The following is a 24,141-nucleotide window of genomic DNA, read 5'->3' as shown; positions in this document are numbered from 1 at the left end:
AAAACCTTGAGAGTATTTGCTTAGGAAGTTTTCAATATTCAGTATTTTTGGAAGTGTCAATGAAGTACTGATGGGGTGGTCATAATAATCCGGCCGGTCATAATTGGTCACTCAGTGTGTGTGTGTGTGTGTGTGTGTGTATCCCTCTTTCCTCCCTCATCTATTGATCTCATTGTACTATATGTACTAATCCCTTACCTGCTTTTGATATTTACCAATGTCTTAGATATATTTGCATATCTGTCATAGCTCAGTATTTTTGAAAAAATATTTATTAAAGTTTAGTTTACATACAATATTGATTAGTTTCCATTGTACAACACAGTGATTCAACATTTATATACCTTACAATGTGATCACCACAATAAGTCTAGTATCCATCTGCCACTGTGCAAAGTTATAATGATATCATTGTCTTATTCCCTATGTTGTACACTATATCTCCGTGACTTATTATTTTACAACTGGAGTGTGCTCCACTTTTCACCCATCCACGAACCCCCTCCATTCTTGCAACTATTGGTTTATTCTCTGTATCTACAGTGTCTGTTTCTGTTTTGTTGCTTATTTTGTTTAGGTTCCAAATTATATGGCACTTGTCTTTCTCTAACATATTTCACCTAGCATAATACCCTCTGGAGTCCATAGATATTATTGCAAATGGCAAAATTCATCCCTTTTTATAGCTGAGTAATGTCCCATTGTATATATGACACATTCTATTTATCCATTCATCTGTTGATGGACACCTAGGTTGTTTTCATATCTTGGCTATTGTAAATAATGCTGTAATGAACATAGGGTTGCATGTATCTTTTCAAATTCGTGTTTTTTTTCTTTATTGATTAAGGTATTCCATATGTGTCCTTTTATTGCCCCATTGCCCCCCCCCACTCATGCCCTTACCCCCCTGTTGTCTGTGTCCATTGGTTAGGCTTATATGCATGCATATAAGTCCTTTGGTTGATCTCTCCTCCTTCTCCCCACCATCCCCTACCTTCTCTCTGAGGTTCGACAGTCTGATCAATGATTTTCTGTCTCTGGATCTGTTTTTGTTCATCAGTTTATATTGTTCATTATATTCCATAAATGAGTGAGATCATGTGATATTTATCTTTCTCTGACTGGCTTATTTCGCTTAGCATAATGCTCTCCAGTTCCATCCATGCTGTTTCAAATTGTAAGAATTCCTTCTTTTTTACCACAGCATAGTATTCCATTGTGTAGATGTACCACAGTTTTTTAATCCACTCATCTGCTGATGGGCACTTAGGCAGTTTCCAAATCTTAGCTATGGTAAATTGTGCTGCTATGAACATAGGGTTGCATATATCCTTTCTGATTTGTGTTTCTAGTTTCTTGGGATATAGAGCCCAGTGCGCGATTCGAAATTGTGCAGCACCGCCCACCCTGGAGTCGCTGGTCTGGCCCTGCCTCCCTCTCTGGCCCTTGAAACAGCTGCTGCTGCTGCTGATCAGGCCCTCCCCCAGCCCAGGCGCGTGGAGGCCCCTGCCGTCCCACCCCCAACACTGCACGTGCAACCTCCTCCTGTCTGGTCGATCCATTACAGCATCCCAGTTAATTAGCATATTTCTCTCTCTCTCTCTCTCTCTCTATATATATATATATATATAGGCTTCACTGTGTTTCTCTAAAGTATCTGGAGCTCTAAGAAGCAGAGATAATTAGCAACTTACTACAGTAGAGGCAGTTCAACAGCTTAACATCTTTAAAACCAAGGAGTAGATACTATATTTTGAAAAGAGGCAGAATACTAGGACTCTAGAGAAAATGGCTAAAAAACTATCATTATTAAAATGGTCTAGAATAGATGTTAACAAAAATAGTCACTATGTAGAAGGTGTCCTCACTCTGCCCTGCTCACCCAAACCAGAACATCTGGGCAGAGACCTTGTAACTCCACCCTCCTTTTTTTTCCCAGAAGAGGAAGGGCAAAAGCTGCAAGGGTAAAGACTGGTGAGGAAATTACTCAGAGTTGAGGCAAATATGCCCCCCACAGGGGCTGTGTGTGGGGAATTTCTTGGGGGATGTGGGGTGGGTAACAGCCATACAGGACAGTGCAACAGGAAGCAGAGAGATAAATAAAGGAGCAAAACGGAAGCAAAGGGATGACGCTAATGAGAGAGAAAGGGGAAAGTGTGGATTTGAGGGAAACTGGGAGGTGGGATGAATAAGAGGCTTGTCAATTCAGGGCTGGCTTCCTAGGCAGGTGGTCCATGTAGTCACAGAGGGCTTTGTTCTTAGAAGGGCTTATGCTTTCTTTCATCTTCTGCTGTCATCATCATTTTGAAATACCTAGTACGTTTTGAATCAGGGGTCCCACATTTTCATTTTGTTCTGGGTCCCACAGATTTTGTTTTGCTTGGCACTTTGAGAGGGAGAGGATAATGACAGGAGGGGCTGGGCGCTACAGGTCCAGGCGACAGGTAGAGATAGCTGGAGGTATCAGAGTGCTGTTGAGGGTGACAGAGTGGCTCTGCAGCCATTTACTTGGTATATAAAGTGCCACTAGGAATTGGACAAAGTGATAAAGAACAGCTTAAACTGGGATAGAGATTTGCCTGCTTGAGAAAAATTCTTTTCCGGGAGAATTAAGTTTACTATCTAACAATAATATTGTAAGAATATTATAACAGCCATGTTCAACCATCGTAATCTTTCCAGACAAGTGTGATTAGAGGGTATTTATTGCTGTCAAATTATTATTCATAATCTTCTGAAATGTGAATCTAAAAACGACATTACTTGCGAGGGGCTGATATCACTTTCAACACTGGATCTAATTAACTCTTTTTTGGTAAAAGACACTGGAAAGCCAAGCCCTGGGTATCTGAATTGTAAATGTGGACTCCCGAGGTGCAGGTTGAGGATACCTTGGCAGGCACAGGAGGAGGAGGTCACATCTTTATGGATTATGCAGGGAGCTATCAAAAAGATGAGAGTAGAATAGAAATTACTTCCATATGAATTTCCTGAAATAAATTGGATCCAGGCCCCAAATTCCAAAACAGTGTATTGAGCTTTCTGACTCTGTTTCTCACCTTCTCAGTCGTTGTGTCCAAACCTGCAGCTCCTGCGGGTGGGGTCATATGCAGTTCCTACCATCAGGGCCTGATAGTAGTGATCCTTGTTTTGTTACACAGGATGTGGAACATCTAACAGCCAAAGATCCCAGTTCAAAACTGAAACTAATCTCTCAATCTTCCTATGTTTGATGTTACCCCAGGTGCTTTCATGCATCCCAATACTGACGCATGCTCACATCTTCCTCCATATGGAATTTGTACCATAATTTTGCATTGTACTTAGTGTATCATCTTGAGATTAATAGGTAATGGAGAAAGATATGCCTATTCTTCCATGGCTATATATTATGATTGTGAACCACAATTCCTACATCTTATTTTGTTTGTGAAATATCAGTTCAAATATTGTTCCTATTTTTTTTTAAATTGGGTTGTCTTTTAATTACTACTTTTAAAAACAATCAAGTAATAATAAAACATAAATGTATCCACATAGTTCCCATTTCCATGCTATCAATCTGTTCGGTATCAGTTTGTTTGAAGTTTTCTTGCAGCTCACTGGTGATCTATCTGTTCATTTATTTAAAGCCATTTTTCTCTGTGTGTTCCATTATGTATAATTGATATTACTGTGTTCAAGTTCATTAATCTTGTCGTCTGCAACACCTAGTCAGTTGTTAATCTCATCTAGTAGTATATTTTTCATTTCAGCCATTGTATTTATCATCTCTATAACTAAAATTTAAGCCTTTTTAATATCTTCCATGTTCAGCAGTTCCCCTAGCTTTTTAATCATATGGAATACAGTTATAATAATAGTTTTAACACTCGGATTTGTTAATTCTAATAGGCATGTCACTTTTGAGTTGGTTTCCGTTAATGACTTTTGTTCTAATCTTGTTTCCTATTTCCCTGCTTTTTTTGTATATATGGTAATTTTTTCTGGATGCTAGACATAGTCAATTCTGCTGTGTTGGGTACTGAATATCTTTGTGTTTCTGTTAATAATCTTAAGCTTTGTTTTGGAGGCAATTAAGTTATTTGGAAACAATTTGATCATTTCAGAAATTGAATTTAATATTTTTTAGGTGAGAACACAACAGCGGCTAATTTAGGGATAATATTTTCCTACCCTGGATACAAAACACATCTGGTCTCTACCCAATGCCATAAACTGGTATGAGGTTTACACTCTGGCCAATGGAACAGGCACAATGAGCTCTGAGTCCTTCCTCTGTTCAGGAGGTTTCTTCTCTGATCTTGGGAAATTTCCAGGGAAATATATACTGATCATGACTCAGCTGAGTAGTTGAGGGGGGCTCCAGCAAATCTTTGACATTCTCTCTATGTGCAGCCCTTCCTTCCTGCTCCCCTGCCCTGTGCCCTGAACCCATCTCTGTCTCTCTGGACCTTCAGTTCAGTTTCCTCATGACTGCTCCTGGTCAGCCAGGATTCTCCTCTTTGTTCTGTAGCTTGGGAAGTCTCTCAAGGCGGTAACCTGGGGCAACAGCTCTCAGAGGCCATAGTTTGTTTTTATTCAGTAAGTTGAGGTGGGAAGGCAAATAATGTCCCTGTTACTCAAATGTAGTAGTCTTCCAATGAATTGGTTTTACTTGTACTATTCATTGAAAAGGTAGATATATTGGTATGACAGTACTTCTGGTGGTAGCATTGCTTTGTACACATTTTGGGAAGGGAATCTGTTTTATGTGTCCAGGTTCTATAAAAAGTGTGCATCATACAACCCAGAAATTTCACTGATAGGCATTTGACCTATTAATAGGTCTTTTTTTTAATAATATGAATTTTTCATTGATGTCATATGATGCAAATATGGAAAAGTCTTATACAAAGGATGAATAATTTTCAGGGCCAGGCACAAAATAAATATATGGGATTCTACAAAAGTTATTAAATATTCAAGATGGCAACAGCAGGGCACTAAGCTAAGGGCAGGATGCATCTAAGCACAACTCCACAGATCATACACTAATGAAGCAAGCTGTGACATATGATAGTAATATGTATTTTAACAATAAAGAGTAAGTAAAAATAAGAACAAAATATGTTCCTGAAGGTTTTGATCTAGTATATAGTAGAATATCTATAAAATACAATATTATGCAATTGTTAAAATATGTTAGAAGATTAAAGAAACTTATCACAACAATTAACTTTTACAAGATGGCATGTTGTGTAATGCCTAGTTGTCTTATGTAACTAAGCCTGGGAAAGAATATATTCATATATTCACATATATAGCGAGAATGTTGACAGATGAAGATGGAAAGACTGTGAACAGTCTTGTCTGTCTTGGATGAAATAAAAGGGTGAAACTGTTCTTTTGGCAGTGAGAAACTAAACATTTTTAAAGCAGAAGCATCATGTGATTAAATCTGTATTTTAGAAAGATAATTCTGATAAATGGTCCAAGATTTTCTAATACTACTATTTGTAAATGAAGAGGACCAAAGCAGTGAAATATTTTTTCTCTTTATGCTATCTGCCCCTTCTTTCTTCCCACTGCTCACAGACTCAATTTCTCCTGACGTCTTATAGATGCTCTTCTCCTGTAGGTTAGTTGAGAAACATGAATACATTCTTTCCCAGGTTAGATTCACCTCTAAACTTCCAAAATTGACATTGGAGTTTTCTACCCATTGAAATTTGGGATAAACTGTATCATAGCTTGTTAAAATATTATACTTTCATTTTTTTCCCTTTTCTTTAGTGTGCTCGTTATGATAACGCCTTCATTGCAGAGATCCTCATTGACAAAGGGGTCAATGTCAATCACCAGGATGAAGACTTTTGGACGCCAATGCACATTGCCTGTGCATGTGATAATCCTGATATTGTCCTGCTCCTCGTATTAGTAAGTAAAGCAATTACATTTATAACCATTTGAAGATTTAATGGCATATGAAAAGCTGCATATTTCTCTATATGTATACTTCAGCAGAGAGAAAAATGTGTGCATATGTCATGACTTATTTGCCTGTAATTACAAGATAGAGACTAAGATTGTGGGTTACATAATTTGTAAAACCAATTGTATAGATGTCATATCAGGCTCTGCTCTTCTTGCTTTTTTCTTGGTTATTATATACCTTAATACTTCACAAGTCAGTCCTAACTAAAATGGTTTGATAATTGTAATTTTTCAATTCGTTCTTTTAATTTTTAGTCTACTAGGCATACAATAATGAAATATGGCTTGCATTGAATCTTGTTCTCTTGTTCACATCTAATAAAGAAGTGTCTATAACATTTATTTGTATGAAAATTTTAAGTATAAAAATTATTGGAGTTATTTGTTGTTTTCAGTTATGGCTTAGCCAGTGGTTCTCAACCTTCTGGCCCTTTAAATACAGTTCCCCATGTTGTGACCCAACCATAAAATTATTTTCGTTGCTACTTCATAACTGTAATGTTGCTACTGTTGTGAATCGTAATGTAAATATCTGATATGCAAGATGGTCTTAGGCAACCCCTGTGAAAGGGTTGTTCGACTGCCAAAGGGGTCGCGACCCACAGGTTGAGAACCGCTGGCTTAGACCCTTATATTAATCCTCATAAACAATACTTTTGTTAAAAAAGAGTGCCAACACTTTATAGACATTCAGTGTGTACTGGTTGAATACATAAATAAACAAATAGTGAATAAATGGCGGGCCTATTTTTGGAAGACAGCCTGAATTTAACATTGCCATTATTAATTTGTATCTAATAAAAACTGCCTTACAGCCACATTCATCTTTTTACCTGTTCTAAAATTTCTCATTCTACTCATTTTGCACTTATATTCGGAAGTGCTTGCTTCAGCACACTAATCATCTCAGTGTCTGATGATGTTGCTCTTCATTACCAGACAGAATTAAGAAATTGAAACTGGTTTTATTTCATATGTAAACATAGATTTAAATTTTTAATTGTCAAGCTATTCACATTTTTTTGGTTCTGTCATGCCATTTCTCACATCATAGAATAATCCAACCTTATATGCAAAGTTATATATTTGTTAGTTACTGTTTTTCAGTAAACTTCATATGTTGGTCACTATCATCATTCTTTTAACTAATATTTATTGATTACTAATTTTTGACATAATAATTTCTTCTCTTAAATACATTGCAGTTTATTCATTCAGCAAATATTTATTGAATGTCTACTATGTCCTAAGTCCTACACAATGGACAAAAAAAGACATTTTATCATTTTATCTTATAGAGTAATGGTAAAACCAAACAAAAGCAGGTAATTTAAGTGCACCATCAAGAAATTTATTAATGGATTAAGCAATTCTGAGTAGCCTCATTGCCACTATGTTATAGCTAGCCCACCAGTCATCTACCAAAATAATTCACTTTCCAATAAATTTCAATGAAATACATTGTCATAAAATTGTAATTCATGTAGCAATATGTTCCTGCTAACAGCCTCAAAATTGAGATGCCATTGTACATTTAGTCTTTCATGTTCAATATTCTTTTCATTTTCCAAAGCTTATTGATGAGTAAGGGAGACTGTGCACATTCACTTATTCAATTCATATCTCTGAATGCTTTCTATTCTATACTAAGGGGTTCAGCAGTAAATAAAGGAAGCAAAAGTCCCTGCCTTTTGGAACTTAACATTCTCCTGGGGAGAAACAGGAAAAAATACATAAATGAATAAAATTTATAGTATGTCAACTAAAGAGAATTGTTGGAGGAAACAAGGAGAATGAAGTAGAGGGTATTAAGGAATAGCCTGATGCGGAAGGTGATATTGGAGCTGTGAGCCTGTGGAAATGTGGATGCAAAGTGTACTGGGCAGAGGGAACGGCAAGTGCGAAGCTGTGGCAGCATCATGTGCTTGAGGAACAGGAGAAAAGTGCAGCTCCAGTGGAGTAGCCGAGGTCAGGGCAGGACATGAAGTCAGAGAGGCAGTGGAGCTAATTGAACCTTGCAAGGACGTTAGGTCTACTTTTACTACAGGAGATTAAGGGAACCATTGCAGGGTTTTGAGAAGGAAATTGACATGATCTGACCTACATTTAAAAGATCACTCTGGCTGCTCTGTTGAATACAGACCACGGGAAGGGAAAGGGAATTATGTGGATTACTAATAGGAAGCTGTTGCCACTATCCAGACCACACATGGTGGAGGTGGTGAGAAGTGGCTGACATCTAGATGTTCTGGAGTTCAAGTTTTAGCATTTGGTGTGGGACTGGATTTAGGGCTTGAGAGAAATAATAGGAGTCACGGATGATTTCCGCTCTTTTTTGGCCTGAGCACTGGAGGGTTGCAATTTGCTGAAATGCAGAAGAGTGTTAGAAGGAGGGGCATGGAGTTGGTTTTAAAAATGAATGCCAAACATAAGAAAAGGCTAACAAAATTACTATGAACACAAGAGAAGAATAAATGATGGAAGAGAAATAGAGAGTTGGTAAGTTGTACAATCTGAGAGAGGATGTGGGAGAATTTAGCTTATGAAGGAGAATAAACACCTCTTTAAGAATAAAACAGATTTAATAAATACAAAAAAATCAGTAGTTTGTTAGTAGGAAGTTGAAGGCAGTAGCCTGAAGACTTAAGTTTTCTCAGTGAAGTTGAAGTCAAGATCAACTGCTGAGAAAGAGAGCAAATATTATGTGTGGTCATGTACATAAAGAGTCAATAATGAGGCTCTTAGCTCAGTTCTTATGCCATGGTCCTTATTGGAAAATCAAATTTACTTTGAACCATTTGGATTTATAGCTCATTTTCTAGGGAGAAATATAAGCTCCTGAAATACAGCAGGGTACTCTGTCTCCTAATATTTAACAAATCAAAGTGGTGAAAAGAGTTATTTATACCTAAACAACATAATTATTATAGTAGTATTTAATCCAGGAATAGTTAAAGCAACTATTGAGTGGAGTTTTGGAATGGTTTAATTTTCATCTATCAATTTAAGCCACCTAACACAAACAATTTCCTATTTCAGTTATGACAAAATTTTTGGGTTGCAGCAGTTGCCAGCAGAACCGATAAAAATGATCTGGTTCCACAGTGCCCATTAGACACAGTCCATGACACACTTCATCCAACAGGCAATAAAATTACTAACATCAGATGTTCAAACACAAACAGGCCAAGGATGGAGAAAATATTCACTGCAATTTCCAGCTTACCCCATTGTTACTGAAGTGAGACAATGATAAAGACATTAATGAGCATTACTTAGTAAATGGCTATTCATTTTCTAATACTTCCCCTTCAGCCTTGTGATTATTAGGAGTGAGAATATTTCAAAGGTCTCTCAGTATTATGTAATAGTAATAATTCAGCAATTCACTATTGTCTATCACACCTTTAAAAATAAAACTAATACATGTGACACTTTATCCTTCATTTATCATTATTTATTGAAATTATGTGTAATAGTAACATTTATTAAATGGTTCTGGTATATGTATGAAATCATATCCACCCCACATTTTTAATAGGAGAGAGAAACAGGCTGAGATGATTAGTCAGGAACACAGGTAATCATTTTTCCTAATACAAATATCATACAATATTTTACTCAAATTATTTTTCTTTTGAAATAATTAATGCCCCCCCCCAAAGTTTCTTGTGGCTCAAGTGCAATGAACTGTTCAAATGTGCAGATTCATCACAGCTTTAGAACTGCTAACAGAGCAGAGTAACTTAGCAACTGTGGGCACATTGAAAAATTAAATGTGAAATTTCAGATCTGGCATGCTGCAGATATATGAAAATCTTTAATCCAGTCATCAGAAAAGAAGTGAGATCTGAGCAAAGTTATTCAGAGACCATTCCCTATGAAATCACATTGTGCAAAACAGCAAAGAGATGTCTATTGTTCCTCTGTCAGCAGGCTAGCCATGGAGTAGATTCTGAAGACATTTTAAAAGCATGTATTCAGGGCATAGATGTATTGATACTATATATATATATATAAACTTATTAAAATAAATATGTCAAGGTTTTCAGGGAATAAAGTTTGACATACTTTGAGTGAATCACTTTTCAGTCTTTATCAATTATTCTTGAATAACCGAAAAGCTTTTTAAAATCTTGGAAACAGAAAATTATAGTGAGATTATTTTTTAAAACTGGAAAATTATTAGAGTTATTGAGCACTGGTGTTTGAATATGGCACAAATTAGAAAATACTTTTAAAACTTCATAATGTGGAATGCAAAAATAAAAAATGTATATATGTGAGATGCTCAAATAGTCAATAAAATAAGGCAAGTGAAAGATTATAATGTAAAACACATATTCTCAACCCCATTAGATACATACATGTGCCCATCCTCCCCTTATTATCATGTCAGACTTTTGTCATGCCAATATGTAGAGATTTCTTTAGTATGACTGTAAATGCTATTCATACCCTAACCGCTTAGAATTCTACAATTATGCTTTCTTTCTTACATATTTTGTTTACTTGACATGGTTTGTCATTTAGCACGTTAGCAAGGCTACACATAAATACTTACGTGCTCCAAAGTAGCAATTACTCACTTCAGGATGTTTACAGATGGAGTGGTGAATATGTTTTCCAATATAATTGCGACTGTTATAACAGTTATACTGTAAATTTTGTAATACAGTAAGTTTAAAATTGTTTATTGCTCCAAACATTTGCAATCATTAAAATCTCAAACTATACTTTAATCATAATGAGGGCTTGATACATAGTTCCTTAATGAATAAGTGGATTCTCTAAGTATATGGTCTCCTGTTATCTGCCCCAAATCTAGAACCCGAAAGAAAGCTACATGCTTCTAGTTTTCATTCTCTGCTTAACTAGTGGAGATCTGTAGGAAAGTCTCTGCTGAAGACCAGAGACCTATGAAGCTTCCCCTCCAGGTCTCAGTTTTCATGATTGTGGGCAGGCAGAAGCTCAGCTGTCCTTTGGTTGGTCAGACTGAAGTACAATAAGGACAGCCTATGCCAAGGCTTTGGGTCCTTCCTTCTCAGCCCATTCCCCAGTGGTTTTCAGGGGTAGTTCTCTGTTTCAGATTTCTGCTGGTGCACACCCTACCTGACAGCTTCTCTCCCTGACTGTGATGTCTCAACTGAGTTTGGAGAAAGAGGTCATGATTCAATGGCTAGGGTTAGAAAGGTTTGAGTTTGTTCACTAGTTCCCTTCGTGGCATAAATATTTCAGAATGAGAGGGGTTACTCTCTGAATAATCTATACTAATAAAAAGGTAATATGCTATTTAGGGCAGACATCTACCGGACGACCATCCAGACGTCCTTCTGGACAAAGCTGCAGCGGCTGCCCAAGGCTCAGGCAAGCTGCAGATGGTGGCTGCCGCTGCCCAGGGCTGGCCTGAGGCTCAGGCAGCCATGGTGGCTGCCAGTGGCAGCAGCAGCGGGATGATGGGGGCGGCGCCTTCCCTTGATTGGCCAGGTCACCTCTGGCAGAGGGAGGCCAAACTGCAGCTTAGGCTGGGAGTGGAGGCAGAGGCAGTGGGGGCGATCAGGCTGGCAGGGGGGCAAGGTAGGGGCAATCAGGTCGGCAGGGGGACAAGGTAGGGGCAATCAGGCCAGCAGGCAGGCAGAGGCAGTTAGGGGCAATCAGGCAGGCAGGCAGAGGGGTTAGGGGTGATCAGGCAGGCAAGCAGGCAAGTGGTTAGGAGCCAGCGGTCCTGGATTGCGAGAGGGATGTCCGTCTGCCGGTTTAGGCCCAATCCCTGCAACTGGCAGTCGGACTTCCCCCGAGGGGTCCCAGATTGGAGAGGGTGCAGGCCGGGCTGAGGTTCCCCCCCCCTCCCCGCACAAATTTTGTGCACCGGGCCTCTAGTTCTTATAAAATAACATTCCTGCTAATTGCCCAATTCAATAATAAAAATAAATATAAAATGATGCAGGATAGAGAGAATAGGTACTATACTAGTAGATCACGTGCTTCTGTTACTCCTGACTGCATTTGGTTGCCCTTTTGAGTCAGTATCTACTATCTTTTTTTCTACAGTGATTTCATTTCATGGCGGGGTGGTGGGGGGGGGCTCATTGATTTGCTTGTCTTTTTTATAAAAACAGTTTGCTGTCTTTGTTCTAATTTGTTTGAAGGTTTAGCAGTTCTTTGGAATTTGTCCTTGAAGACAAGGTCAGGATTGTGAGAATTTTTTTTTAATTCTCATATAATTGGGTGAGAGCAATAGAGAAAGCTCCACAATGCTTTCCTAAGTCAGTGGGTGGAAGACAGACTTTTAAAAACCTAAGTAGTTATTACTTGGAAATAAATGAATTGGACACATTTTTTTTGAGATCTCTCTGTAAGTTTCCACTTAATATTTTATAAATGTATTTTGTTACATTTGTTTTTTAAAAATATGTTTTTATTGATTTTAGAGAGAGGAGAGATAGAAACATCAATCTGCTGCCTTCTGGTGCCCCCTACTGGGGATGGAGCCCACAACCTGGGCAGGTGTCCCCATAGGGATATGAACCTGTGACCTCTTGGTGCATGGGATAATGCTCAACCAACTGAGCTGAGCCACACCAGTGGGGCACATTTGCTTTGATTTTAAGATGCAGATTTACAAAGTGTTCCCTTATACATCTCAGGGCATGTTGCATTTTTTTTTAATACCAGTAATCATAGAAGGCATTCTGTTATTTTTTTCTGGTCTGCTACAAAGATTGCATAGAAAAATGTTAATGTTGGCCTGTGTATTCTGGGAATGCCATTTTATAAGTATTGTTTGCCTCTGACTAAAATTATTTTATTTTGTCGTTGTTGGTTTTGTCAAACATATTGGATGGCAAGAGTGAAGGGGAGTCAATGAATTTCATCTACCATCTTTAATATTTCAAGGAGCTCGGACCTGAATTTCTCTTCTCTCAACTATTTCATTTTGTATCATTCTTTTAAGGATTTGAATTCTTAAACTTAGCTAAAAATTTTGCTGGCAGAGAAGGGTGGATGATTTAATATACTATATAGTTTCTGGTTGTGTTTTCAAATAATTCATTTCATATGGTACTCTTTCTCTTCCTGCTACTTTTGTTAGTATAGATACAAGTTATTGAGTGCCTACTGTATGTCAAGCACTGGGCTGGGTGCTGAATAGGCTTATGCTGAAGATATTTGTAAGATACTTAAATACTAACAGTTGGCTCCACTTTGCAAACTGAAGGCCAGAATTAGGTGGTTTGAAGGCCAGAATTAGGTGGTTTGACCTTGGACACAAAGCCAGTGAACAGTAACCCTGCACACAGAGCCAGGCTTTTCTCACCTGAAGCCTCATTTCTTGTCAGTATGCCAAGGGAAGTTCCTTCCTCTTTCTCCTCTGCTTCCTATTGCCTCTAAATCAAACACTCCCTTGTCTTTTTGTATTTCTATTTTGCAGCTCTCTGAGTTCTAATATTCTATTTTCCAGTTTCCAATAGTTTCACCAAAATCACTACCTTAATGAATGTAAAATATTGGAAAATACATAATTAAAATTTTGTGGACTTTCATATAAGAAGCCCTATTTTGATCTCTTCTTATCTAAAGCTCTTTGCTTTTTTTTGAATGTGCATTCTTTTTGTAGGATAGCAGCTTTTACTGTTTAATATGAGACTTCATGAATAGTTCAGCAATGACTATTATTACATATCCCCAATATAGGGTATTTTTGGCCAAATGAATTTGAAAAATTTGGGGACAATCTTCACTTGTATTTAGTGCAGGGCTTTGAAGAGACATTAATATGCTAATGTACCTCCAAACTTTATAGGATATGGATGCAATATAAAATGTTTTCCAATATATGGAAACAAATATGAATAAATAATTTATGTAACGTATTGGATATATCTGTTTGAGCGAAACATAATGAAAATCAAATTAAGTTGTATTATCCATTTATGATTTGTCATATTTGAACATAGCATTTCAAATAGATTAGTTCTTAGAAATTTTGTGCTGAGCTCTAAAGAGTTTATGCTAAGAAGCTATAAGTAGTTTTTAATATTAACAAAAACACAATCCTGATTTATATTTTTATTTGTTTATTATTGTTACTTTTTAAATTCTCACCGAGGATATTTTTCCATTGATTTTTAGAGAGAGTGAAAGAGAGAGAGAAAGACAGAGAGAAATATCCATGTGAGAGAAACACATCGATTGGTTGCTCCTGCAAGGACCCTGACCAGGCCCTGGGCTGGGGCGGAGCCTGCAACTTAGGTATATGCCCTTGACCAGAATCGGCCTTTCGGTTCGCAGGCCGATGCTCTATCCATTGAGCCAAACCAGCTAAAGCACAACCCTGGTTTTTAAACAGACAAAGTTCTTGACAAGATAATGTAGAAAAGGAATACAAATAGCCATAAATGTGTATTTGAGTCAACATATTTGAAGACTATGTAAATGTTTTATTCCTCATCAGACATTTGCTTTAGTGTTAGTATCCCTTGATAACTCTCATCTGAATCAGTTATTACTATATTGAATGGTAAATTCTAACTTTATCATTTTCCCACATTTATTAGCTGTTATTATATTGTAAGGAAAAGCTTTTTCTTCTCCCCTAGATTCAGGCATTCATTTGTCTATTAATATCAGCATGAACTCATGGATTCTTTGCTGCAAATTTACATTGCAAAACAAAAAAGTTCACCTTAACCAGGCGATGAAAGTTACGGGACAAGGGACAGCATGTATCTTCTGATATGACACAATGGGAAAAACATGCCATCCCCTCTGTGTTTTTCCTGCCAAAAATCTTATTGTAAGGACACATCATAGAAGATCTTAAAAAAAGGCAAAGGAACTGTTCTAAATTGTAGGACACTAAAGAAATAGGACAACTAAATGAACTGGGTGACCTTGGAAAGTCCCCTGAGTCAGGGGAAAAGAGCTATCCAGGATATAATTAGAAATATTAATGACATTTGTGTGTGGACTATGATTTAGATAATAGCACTTATTAACATTAAAATTTTCTGATTTTCATAACTTTTGTGCCAGAGAATATCCTTGTAATAAATAGTAAAATATTTAGGGGTAAAGGGACAGGGTATCTCTGACTCACTTTTAAGTGATTCAGAAGAAATACAGGAGAGAGAGAGAGAGAGAGAGAGAGAGAGAGAGAGAGAGAGAGGAAAGGGGATAGAGGGGGAAAGTATAAATAATTGGTAAATTTGGATAAAAGATAGAGTATTAAGAATATTAATTTCCTAGGGTTGCTATAATAAAGTACTAAAAAAGGAATGGCTTAAAACAACAGAAATTTGTTGTCTCACAATTCTGGAGTTCAGAATCCAAAATCAAGGTGCCAGCAGGGCCACGTTCCCTCTGAAACCTCTATGGAGGGCCCTTCTTGGTCTCTTCCAGCTCCTGGAGGCCCGAGCATTTCTTGGTTTGTGGCAGCATCACTCCAATTTGCCCATCTTTTCTCTGTGTCTAAAAAATTATACAGTGGATGCTTGCATCAGTGGAATGAAGTCAAAGAACATGTATGCATAACTCATAGACACAGTCAACAGTGTGGTGATGGCCAGAGGGATGGGGGTGAGGCTGGGTGGAGGTGGGCAAGGGAGTGAGGTGCGGACAGCTCTAATAGTGTAACAATAAAAAATAAGTAAAATTTTTTGAACCTGAAATTGCATCAAAATTAAAAAGTTATCAAAAAGTATTAGCATATGAAAAGTGGTATTTGCTTATTAAAATGCCATTAGGTACCTCTCATGAAAATTTAATTATTAGTGTATTAGAGATTTATTACTAAATGAAACAATTGATAAGTATATTCACTGACACTAAATTGTTACATAAAGTAAAAGAATATTTATTTGTTCTTATGTCACCTGATAGGCAGTAAATAAGATTCATATTTGGGAGGAATGAGATATTTGAATTCCATTTTCAGTACTTTAGGACATAGTAGGACTAGGACGAATTGGAAGTCAGGCGGCCTCCCAGTTTGAATAATTAAAGAGGAAATGTGATTAGGGCTCCCAGTAGGAACTAACTAGTCCCCAGTTACAGAAAACATTTGAGAAGTTTCTGTTGATTTTGCATATATAACATTGATTACTTTCATTTCCCTGATGAAAACCAATCACTGTGTAATTGATTGATTTTCCTGAAGCCACATTGAATAACTTGCCTCAGCGTCTGTATTGTACAAAGATAATATTTTTTGTTGTTGAGCTGTTCTTACTAACACTACTTTAACTTAATTTGGAATTTCTTGTTTTATTTAGACAAAGGATAATCACTTCTGTCAGTGTAAGGAATTTGACCTCTGGTGATTAAGTGTAGGAAAGTAAAACCAAGAAGGTATTTCACACACACACACACACACACACACACCCTTAGGTCTTAGACATCAACTTTAAATGAGTTCTCTTGAATCATAAAAATGTATATATGTCTTTCATCTATTCTCTCAATGTCCTTTTTTTACACACCCAATTCCTAATCATATGTTTTTATAAAGGATAGCATTCGGTAATTTTAAAATGTTACTTAAGATTTAGTAATTTTGTATAGTGATTGCTAAAGTTATTGTTTCAGAAAATAAGTGCAGGTTTGAATATTCTTTGTCCTATATTTGAAAATCTAGTCTAAAATCCTCAACTTGCTCTGTTTCTCATACCCTGAAATAAGATAACTGTGTACACAATTAAATGTGCAAACCAGCACATGAGGAAATTAAAGTTACTGTTTACTGTGGGCATCCTCATTATGAGCCGTGTATCCAAGGAGACAATGTAATTAACATGCACACCTATTCTGGAGCACTTTTCTCAGGCTTTTACAATTATAGCTGAAAAATCATATAGTGGACACTTACATATGGAATAAAATTTGAAATTTTAGAAAGAACATTTTAAAAAAGATATTTAAGAATGCCATGTCTTAGAAGAGAAAAATAGTATTTTAGGACATGTTTCAAATTCTAAACTAAAATGGACATTGTCAAGAGTGATCTTTTTATTGATTTGAATTATTTGTTAGCTCTCGCTTTACAAAGTTGAGAAAATCCATTTTATGTTCCTGATTGGTTCAAAGTGTGTGTTTTTTCTTTTAAGTACTAACACAATACCTTATAAATGCTACTAATTCTTACCCCCTGGAGCATTTCCCTTTCTGTATGCTAGAAATGAGACCATCCTGATGATATTAAGAGAAGTCTGACATTTCTAGGAAACATCCAGCTTTGAAAATCATCAAAAAAAAAGCACCTTATTTCCAATGGGATCCATTAACAACTATAATTGCACATTACTTTCTAAGTTAATCAGTCTAAGAATAATAATCAGCTATGGATCTTATCAATGGTGTTTTTTAAAAATAGATATACAATTTCAGAATTCTAATTCAAGAAATACAGCTTCTCCAGGGATCCTTTAGGATCTGTGTTGTTATTGCACATGGCCAGCCTGCCTATGGACATCTATCAATACCAGATGGCCTGAGAGGTGGTGGCAAAGCACCAGGACCAGGGCCTGTTGGGCACTCTAGCCCACAAAGCAAACAAGAAAGATGAGAGGGAGGGAGGAAGAAAGGGAGGGAGGGAGGCGGGGAAGACTAACTTTCATAAATGTCATTGTGGAGCTAAAAAATAACTTTCCTTCACTTTCTAAGTTCTTCTAGCTGGGCTAATAATCAAATTAACAGAGACATATTCAAAGGAGAAAATATCCCAAGTCTATTATATGAATGCACATTTGGTAGTGCCATAAGAACAGAGACTCAAAGAAGTACTGGGCAGCTTAGGTTTATATGCCATTCTAAACCCAAGGAAAAGGGTGGTTGTGGTTTGGGACTTCAAAGGGCAGGAAGGCAATTCATAGGGAGACAGAAGACAAATGTTTGATAAATAAATGTTTGCTGGGCCATCTTTATCAATGGGATGCAGAGAGAACTTGGAAAAATGGGTTTTGTTAGCTTCCTTTCTGCCTGTCACACACGAGTTTATGTGAAACTGTAGTTATTTGTGAGGCTATCTTCCTTCCTAGAGCAGGTCCTCTATCTACATTTGTTTCATCAGTTGCAGGGGATATGAAAGGTTTTTCCTGAGTCCTTGGTTCCTTTATAACCCATCTTAAAAACAATGTACCCAGAGGCAAACTTTGGGGTGGCAATCTCTGCTTCCCTTCATCATCCATATGGAAAGATTGAAGGCAGGAAACATACATATGCATATAGTGACTTCGTAATATTATCTCTACACCCTTGAAAGGAAAAGTCAGGAAACTTAGTTTAAAAATTATTATGAAAATTATAATTCTTTGCTTCAATTTTTTAATAATTAGTTTAAGTCAATGTTTGGCTCCTTATTTTTCATTTATTTCAATAAATCTTTGTTAGTACCTAGTATGTGCCAGGCATTGTAATAAGTGTTGAGAATATAAAGAGGAATAAGACGTGATCTGGGATTAGAAAAGTCTGACTTCTGTGCAAGGAATTATACCTGGTAATTTAGCAGCACAGCCCAGTGAGTGATTAATGGGGTGAAATTTCAATGAATGAGTCCAGAAAAAATATTCAGAACCATGTTTCACTTTCAGACTTTCTCTGAAAGAGCCCCATTACTTCTGAAAGAATAGACATGTTCCTCCAAGTATCCCACCTCTCTCAAGTAGCTCTCCTAGTTATTTTTGTTGTGATTGATAATAAATGGCTCTTAATTAGATTCACCATTGCTTTGTGCCCAGATGTTTGGCATAGATAAGAGTCTATCTGAAATGTGTATGCATTGGGAAAAAGAATTACTTGATTATCTCCCACCTACTAGTATTGAAATTGGTAACAACACCCTATTGGTTTGTGCCTTAATTGATTCTTTAATAATTGATACTTGGGTATGTATGTAAAATCTTATTCTCATGGTTGGAGACTAAAGGAGTGAAATTATTAGCAAAGTCTACTTCAGAACAGGGCCTCAAATAATTCCTTTTCAAACTCTAAATAAAAAAAATGAAAACAAATGCACTAAGAAAATAACCTGAAGTCTTTGGGATCTTAAAATTGCTTGCTTTCCTTATGTAAATGAAAATCTGAAATAAATAACTTGATTTGTTCACATAAAGGGGTATCTTTCTATGGGTATAGAATGTGTAATGTAATAAACTGTGAGGTAAGCAGCTTAGCTTATCTGATTGGAAAGTATTAAGATATGGGGCATTATACAACTTTTGCCTACTTTTTGTTTGCTTATAATATATTTAGAGCAGTCTTTTGGAAAACCTAAGCTGTAGGATATTTATACATACACATATGCACACTTGCACACACACACACACACACACACTCACACACAAAAGGCAAACCTCCACATTTTAATATATTAAATTATGAATGTGACATTTTATGTAAAGTTATGAATTTGGATATTATATGAACTATAGTACTATATATATATTGCAATACAGATGCCTATTCACTAAAAAAAACAAGGGGACACTTGCATTTGTTTGGCCTCAGCTTAACGGCATGTTATGGGTAGGTGTATGGGAAATCTTGGACACTGGGAACGTGTTCATGTCTTGCCCTTGGAGAATATATGTAAACCATGCCTAATCCATTGTATGGAGCTCATTAAACAATGTAAAGCAATGGTGACAATTTATGTGACCAGGCTTTTTAGAGAAAAAGCACATTGATTATTGTATTTAAGCTGAGATGGCAAAGGGTGGAGCAGGTATGCTCAGAGATGTTTGATGGAGGGCCCTTTGAAGCTAAAGGATTTGTAAGAACCATATATAGTATATTCCATTTATTAATGCCTACAGATTATGCTTTTTCTTAGAAAAGTTTCTGGAAAAACGAAAGCCTTATGAAAACATCATGGTGTGAGAACAGCTCTGAGTTGAGATTCTGTGGAGAGCAAGGAGCATGAAGATTTTATAAAATAGTTTGGGGAAGATGAAAGTTCATACAAGAGTTTTCATTTGGACTCTGAAGACATAGGGTTTTGAGAAACAAGACAGGCTGTATAGGGGTAGCCAGCACACTGGCCTGAGTGGTTCAGTAGCCATGGATTTGATTTTTTTGAGTTTAGCAAGAGGGATGGGGAAAAGTAGTTGGGACTCAGGTCGTTCAATGGTCAGTTGAACATTTTTAGACAGATTTCTCAAAAATATTTAATGTGTTTGTCATAAAAATAATTCCAGTATTCTATAGGATTGTATCTGATGTAAACTATTGTGTACCTGTTTTCTGACTAAGATAGAAATGAAAGGATTGACCTGCCTTCTATGTTAACATTATACATACGTTATATTTGTTCTTTTCACTTACAGGCTGGAGCCAATGTCCTTCTCCAGGATGTTAATGGAAACATACCATTGGATTATGCTGTAGAAGGGACAGAATCAAGCTCTGTTCTATTGACCTATCTGGATGAAAAGGGTAGGCTGAGCTTTGAAAAACTGTAGAGAGATAGACAAAGAGATAGGTTGGTGGCATTATAAGTGTACTTATTTTTGGGGTCTTCCTACATGATTTCCTATTGATATGATTTCCCTAGATTGCGTAAAATGAATTATGTTTCTACACTGCAATTCACTTTCCTACTGCAATACATTGTTGGTTTAGTCAATGCAGTTTTGCAAGCCAGCAAAATTCTAGAGGCCAACAATGAAGGAACATTTTAACAAGCATTTAAAATCCATAATTAGAGGGACTGGGCTTGTAATTATAATCTATTCTCCACTGGGAGGAGAAGGGAAGTGAACCAGCACAACTGAATTTTGAGTTAATGAGAGTGAGGTCATGTGAAGTGTATTCTCTTAGGAGCCATGGTCCTCTTAAGAATTATTATTGTGGGTAAGTCAGGGCATACGTCAAGGGCAGTTTGCATGGGCATCTCAGCATCCACTCTTGGTGACACTTGGTAACAGAAACATTATCAGAAGAATGCCCATGATCATGGTGCTGGCCTGCAAAGATGCAGCTGAGGGCCCAGATATATTCAATGGCAAAGAACAGTTAATTGCACAGACCCAGGGTATAATTTCATGAGTAAGTTCAACATTGGCAAAGTGAGAGGTGTTTGAAATCTTGAGCTTGATATGGTATTAAAATAAAGAAATATGTCCCCTCTTTTATTTTTCTCCTTTATGATGTTTAGGAAAAAATAAAAACAATTAAATTATACTCCCTTCCAATATGGTGTTTTGTCAGAGAAAAGGTTTAAAAATTTTAAGAGCCTCATCATGCTTGCGACTCTATTCTCACCTCTAAGAAAAGCCCGCACACCTGCCTCTTTGTTTCCTGTGCTCTTTGCCTCCTTCAGATCGCTTGTATCAGAGGGTTTATTGTGAGGATGGCTTAGGATAATAATAATAATTAGGACTCAGAAGCCATGAGTTCTTCAAAAACAGTCTCATTAATTCTGAGAGCAAGATAAGAGCTGCTATTTTCATTCCAGTGAATGTGAGCCTAGCTGTGCTGCTGAAGGTCACTGAGTCATGGCCTGGGTGACAGAGCAGCATGGGTGCAGGTGCTGTGGTATAGTCAGTCCTTCACACTATGTCTCCCTCAGAGACATAACCTACCTGCTCCTACCTGAGGAAAACCCGGCGTTCTTCCCACCTTGTTAACTATGACTTAGAGACTAATTACTTCTAAATGGAATGAGCTGAAAGTTATGGGCATTCCATGTTGGGAAGCTTTATTATTTGCACATCTGCAAAGTTTGACCTTTGGTCACATGATTCTGAACTGACATGAACCTGACTGTCTTTTATTTAGCTGTGCCAGTTCTAAGTTATGTTTTCCTGCTCTTCCAACTGTTCTTAATTTTTAACAGCTATCATGATAAATGTTTTTCTCTGGAAACTAAAGTTAACTATCTTTATTTACAAAAGAATTAACATCCAATATAATAAAGAGCTAATATGCTAATTAGACCAAACAGCTGAACAACCTTCCTGACAACCCTCTGGACAACCTTCCAGACAAAGCCGGGGCTGTGAGTGCGAAGGCAGCAACTGCTGCTGTGAGGGCCGAGCCCCTTGCATGAATTTTGTGCACCGGGCCTCTAGTTACTTATAAATCTCTTCAACTCATTAAAGGTTTTTGTCTCATAAAAAGTTTTAGTATTTGCAAAAGCAGTATTATCTATTCTGTAGAAATAAAAAGAAGTGTATTCCTTTGAGAGGTTACTTTAAAGAGTGATTAAGAAAAAGAAAAAATGAAAGGAAGCTTCTGACTCTGAATGGTCTGGAGAAAATCTGTCACGGTGATGGCTGTCACAGTTAGTTTGTAAAATACATGTTTGCTGGAACAAATTGAATGTAATATCTCTTACATTTTAAACTCTGTTTTCCATTTGTCACCGCTGTGGCACTGGCCTCTGCCTTCCCATCCATCTGCCCCCCTCTCATCTCATTCACACTCTGGTTCCATTTCTGACAGGGTCCCTCCTACTTATCATATCGGCTGCCACACTTCCTGTAAATACCACCTAATTTGATGTATTCTCCCCTTGTTGGTGCCCCTTTAGAATTATCTGCTGTGACAGTGTGGGCCGATGTCCCTAGAAATTTCTAATATTATGAGATGAGATTTTTATTGTTATTTAGCACCCAGTGTTTCAGCACTGCATTCTTATAACCAGGCACCTGCAATCCTTGAATTTTCAACCCGCATTATACCAGAGTACTTATCATGCTGTCACACCAGGTCACATGTGGCAGGAGGCAGTCCAGGTTGTGAGCAAGTTGATTACATGGAAAATCACTGGTCACAAGTTCTAATTGTACTGTCACCACTGACATACACTATACCTGGGCACAGCAATTAACCTCTGCTCACCGCTTGAGCTGTCCGGGCTGGAAAGTGAGGCAGCCACGGAGGGCTGATTGAGCATGTGATGCATATTAGATCTCCAGTGCAAGGCAGACCAGCTGGTGTTCAAGGAAATCAATCGATTATAAAATGAGCCAGCATAGAGAGAAAGCAGTGCAGGAAGAGCTCAAGGTGGTCCAGGACAGATAGATGCTCACCATGAGGGGAGGGAACACATATATCTCTGTGTATATGTATACATAGATATATATTCAAGTCCGGGAAAAAGAAATAAAAACAACTTTGCTCAACACATATCATTGCACCGTGCCCTTTCTCCTTCATTCCAAATCGATCCTTTTAAAAAAGTAGCCCATTTTTATTCTCCCGAGTTCCTAATCTCTACTTAGCCCACAGTCCCTACCAATCCACTGGGAAGGTCCCTGCCACCATGTGTCACCCTTTTTGGTTCTCTAGCCCAGTGATGGCGAACCTTTTGAGCTCGGCGTGTCAGCATTTTGAAAAACCCTAACTTAACTCTGGTGCCGTGTCACATATAGAAATTTTTTGATATTTGCAACCATAGTAAAACAAAGACTTATATTTTTGATATTTATTTTATATATTTAAATGCCATTTAACAAAGAAAAATCAACCAAAAAAATGAGTTCGCGTGTCACCTCTGACACACGTGTCATAGGTTCGCGATCACTGCTCTAGCCAGTGGTCACTTTTCTGTTCTCTAATACCTCGTCTCTCTGTGACAGCTGATGACCTTGATCACACTCTGTTATGAAAACTCTCTCACCTGCAATGACCTTTCCATAGTTTCCTCATTTCTTCCAGCTTCTACTTAGTTTTCTGCGGATGTGCCACTTGTACATCCAGACACCAAAATGTGGGTAGTTCCCAGGGCTCTGTCTTTCAGTATCTTCTTTTATCTCTCCAAACTACCCTCGCTTATCTTGCCCTCTTCCTTGTGTTGTTCCCACCTGCCTGTTCCCAAGAATGTTCCTGAAGCTTAGATATCTTTCAAGACCTGCAGGCTTGTATGCATAGTTTTCAGTCTCTTGACTTGGATATCAGAAAATTTGAAATAACTTGTCTACATGGAACTTACCCTTTCATGCACTCTCTATATGTTATATTTTATTATAGCAGCCAGGAATCCAAGTATCTGAACATCACTTTTTGTCTCCTAAATCCCTCACATCCAATTGTCACCAAATCTGACAGTCTCTTTCCTGGACATCTGACCTCTGATATGCCCATATCTCTCACTAAGTTTGCTATTAGCATCTTAGTGAAAACTCTGGACTTTCTTTTTTGTTTTTATTTTATTATCATTTT

The 24,141-nt window shown here is 37.4% G+C and overlaps 1 protein-coding gene across 1 annotated transcript in view; it reads left to right on the top strand.

Moving 5' to 3' along the window:
• Positions 1–24,141, top strand: part of MYO16 (myosin XVI) — a 449,416-nt gene that overhangs the window by 73,140 nt on the left and 352,135 nt on the right. The window contains exons 4-5 of the mRNA XM_005884469.2: positions 5,779–5,922; positions 20,301–20,409. Coding sequence (XP_005884531.1) covers positions 5,779–5,922; positions 20,301–20,409 — 253 coding nt within the window. The remainder of the gene's footprint in view (positions 1–5,778; positions 5,923–20,300; positions 20,410–24,141) is intronic.

Source organism: Myotis brandtii, unplaced genomic scaffold, assembly GCF_000412655.1.
Source record: "Myotis brandtii unplaced genomic scaffold, ASM41265v1 scaffold83, whole genome shotgun sequence".
Classification (NCBI taxonomy): domain Eukaryota; kingdom Metazoa; phylum Chordata; class Mammalia; order Chiroptera; family Vespertilionidae; genus Myotis; species Myotis brandtii.
This window is presented reverse-complemented; position numbering and strand designations above follow the sequence as displayed.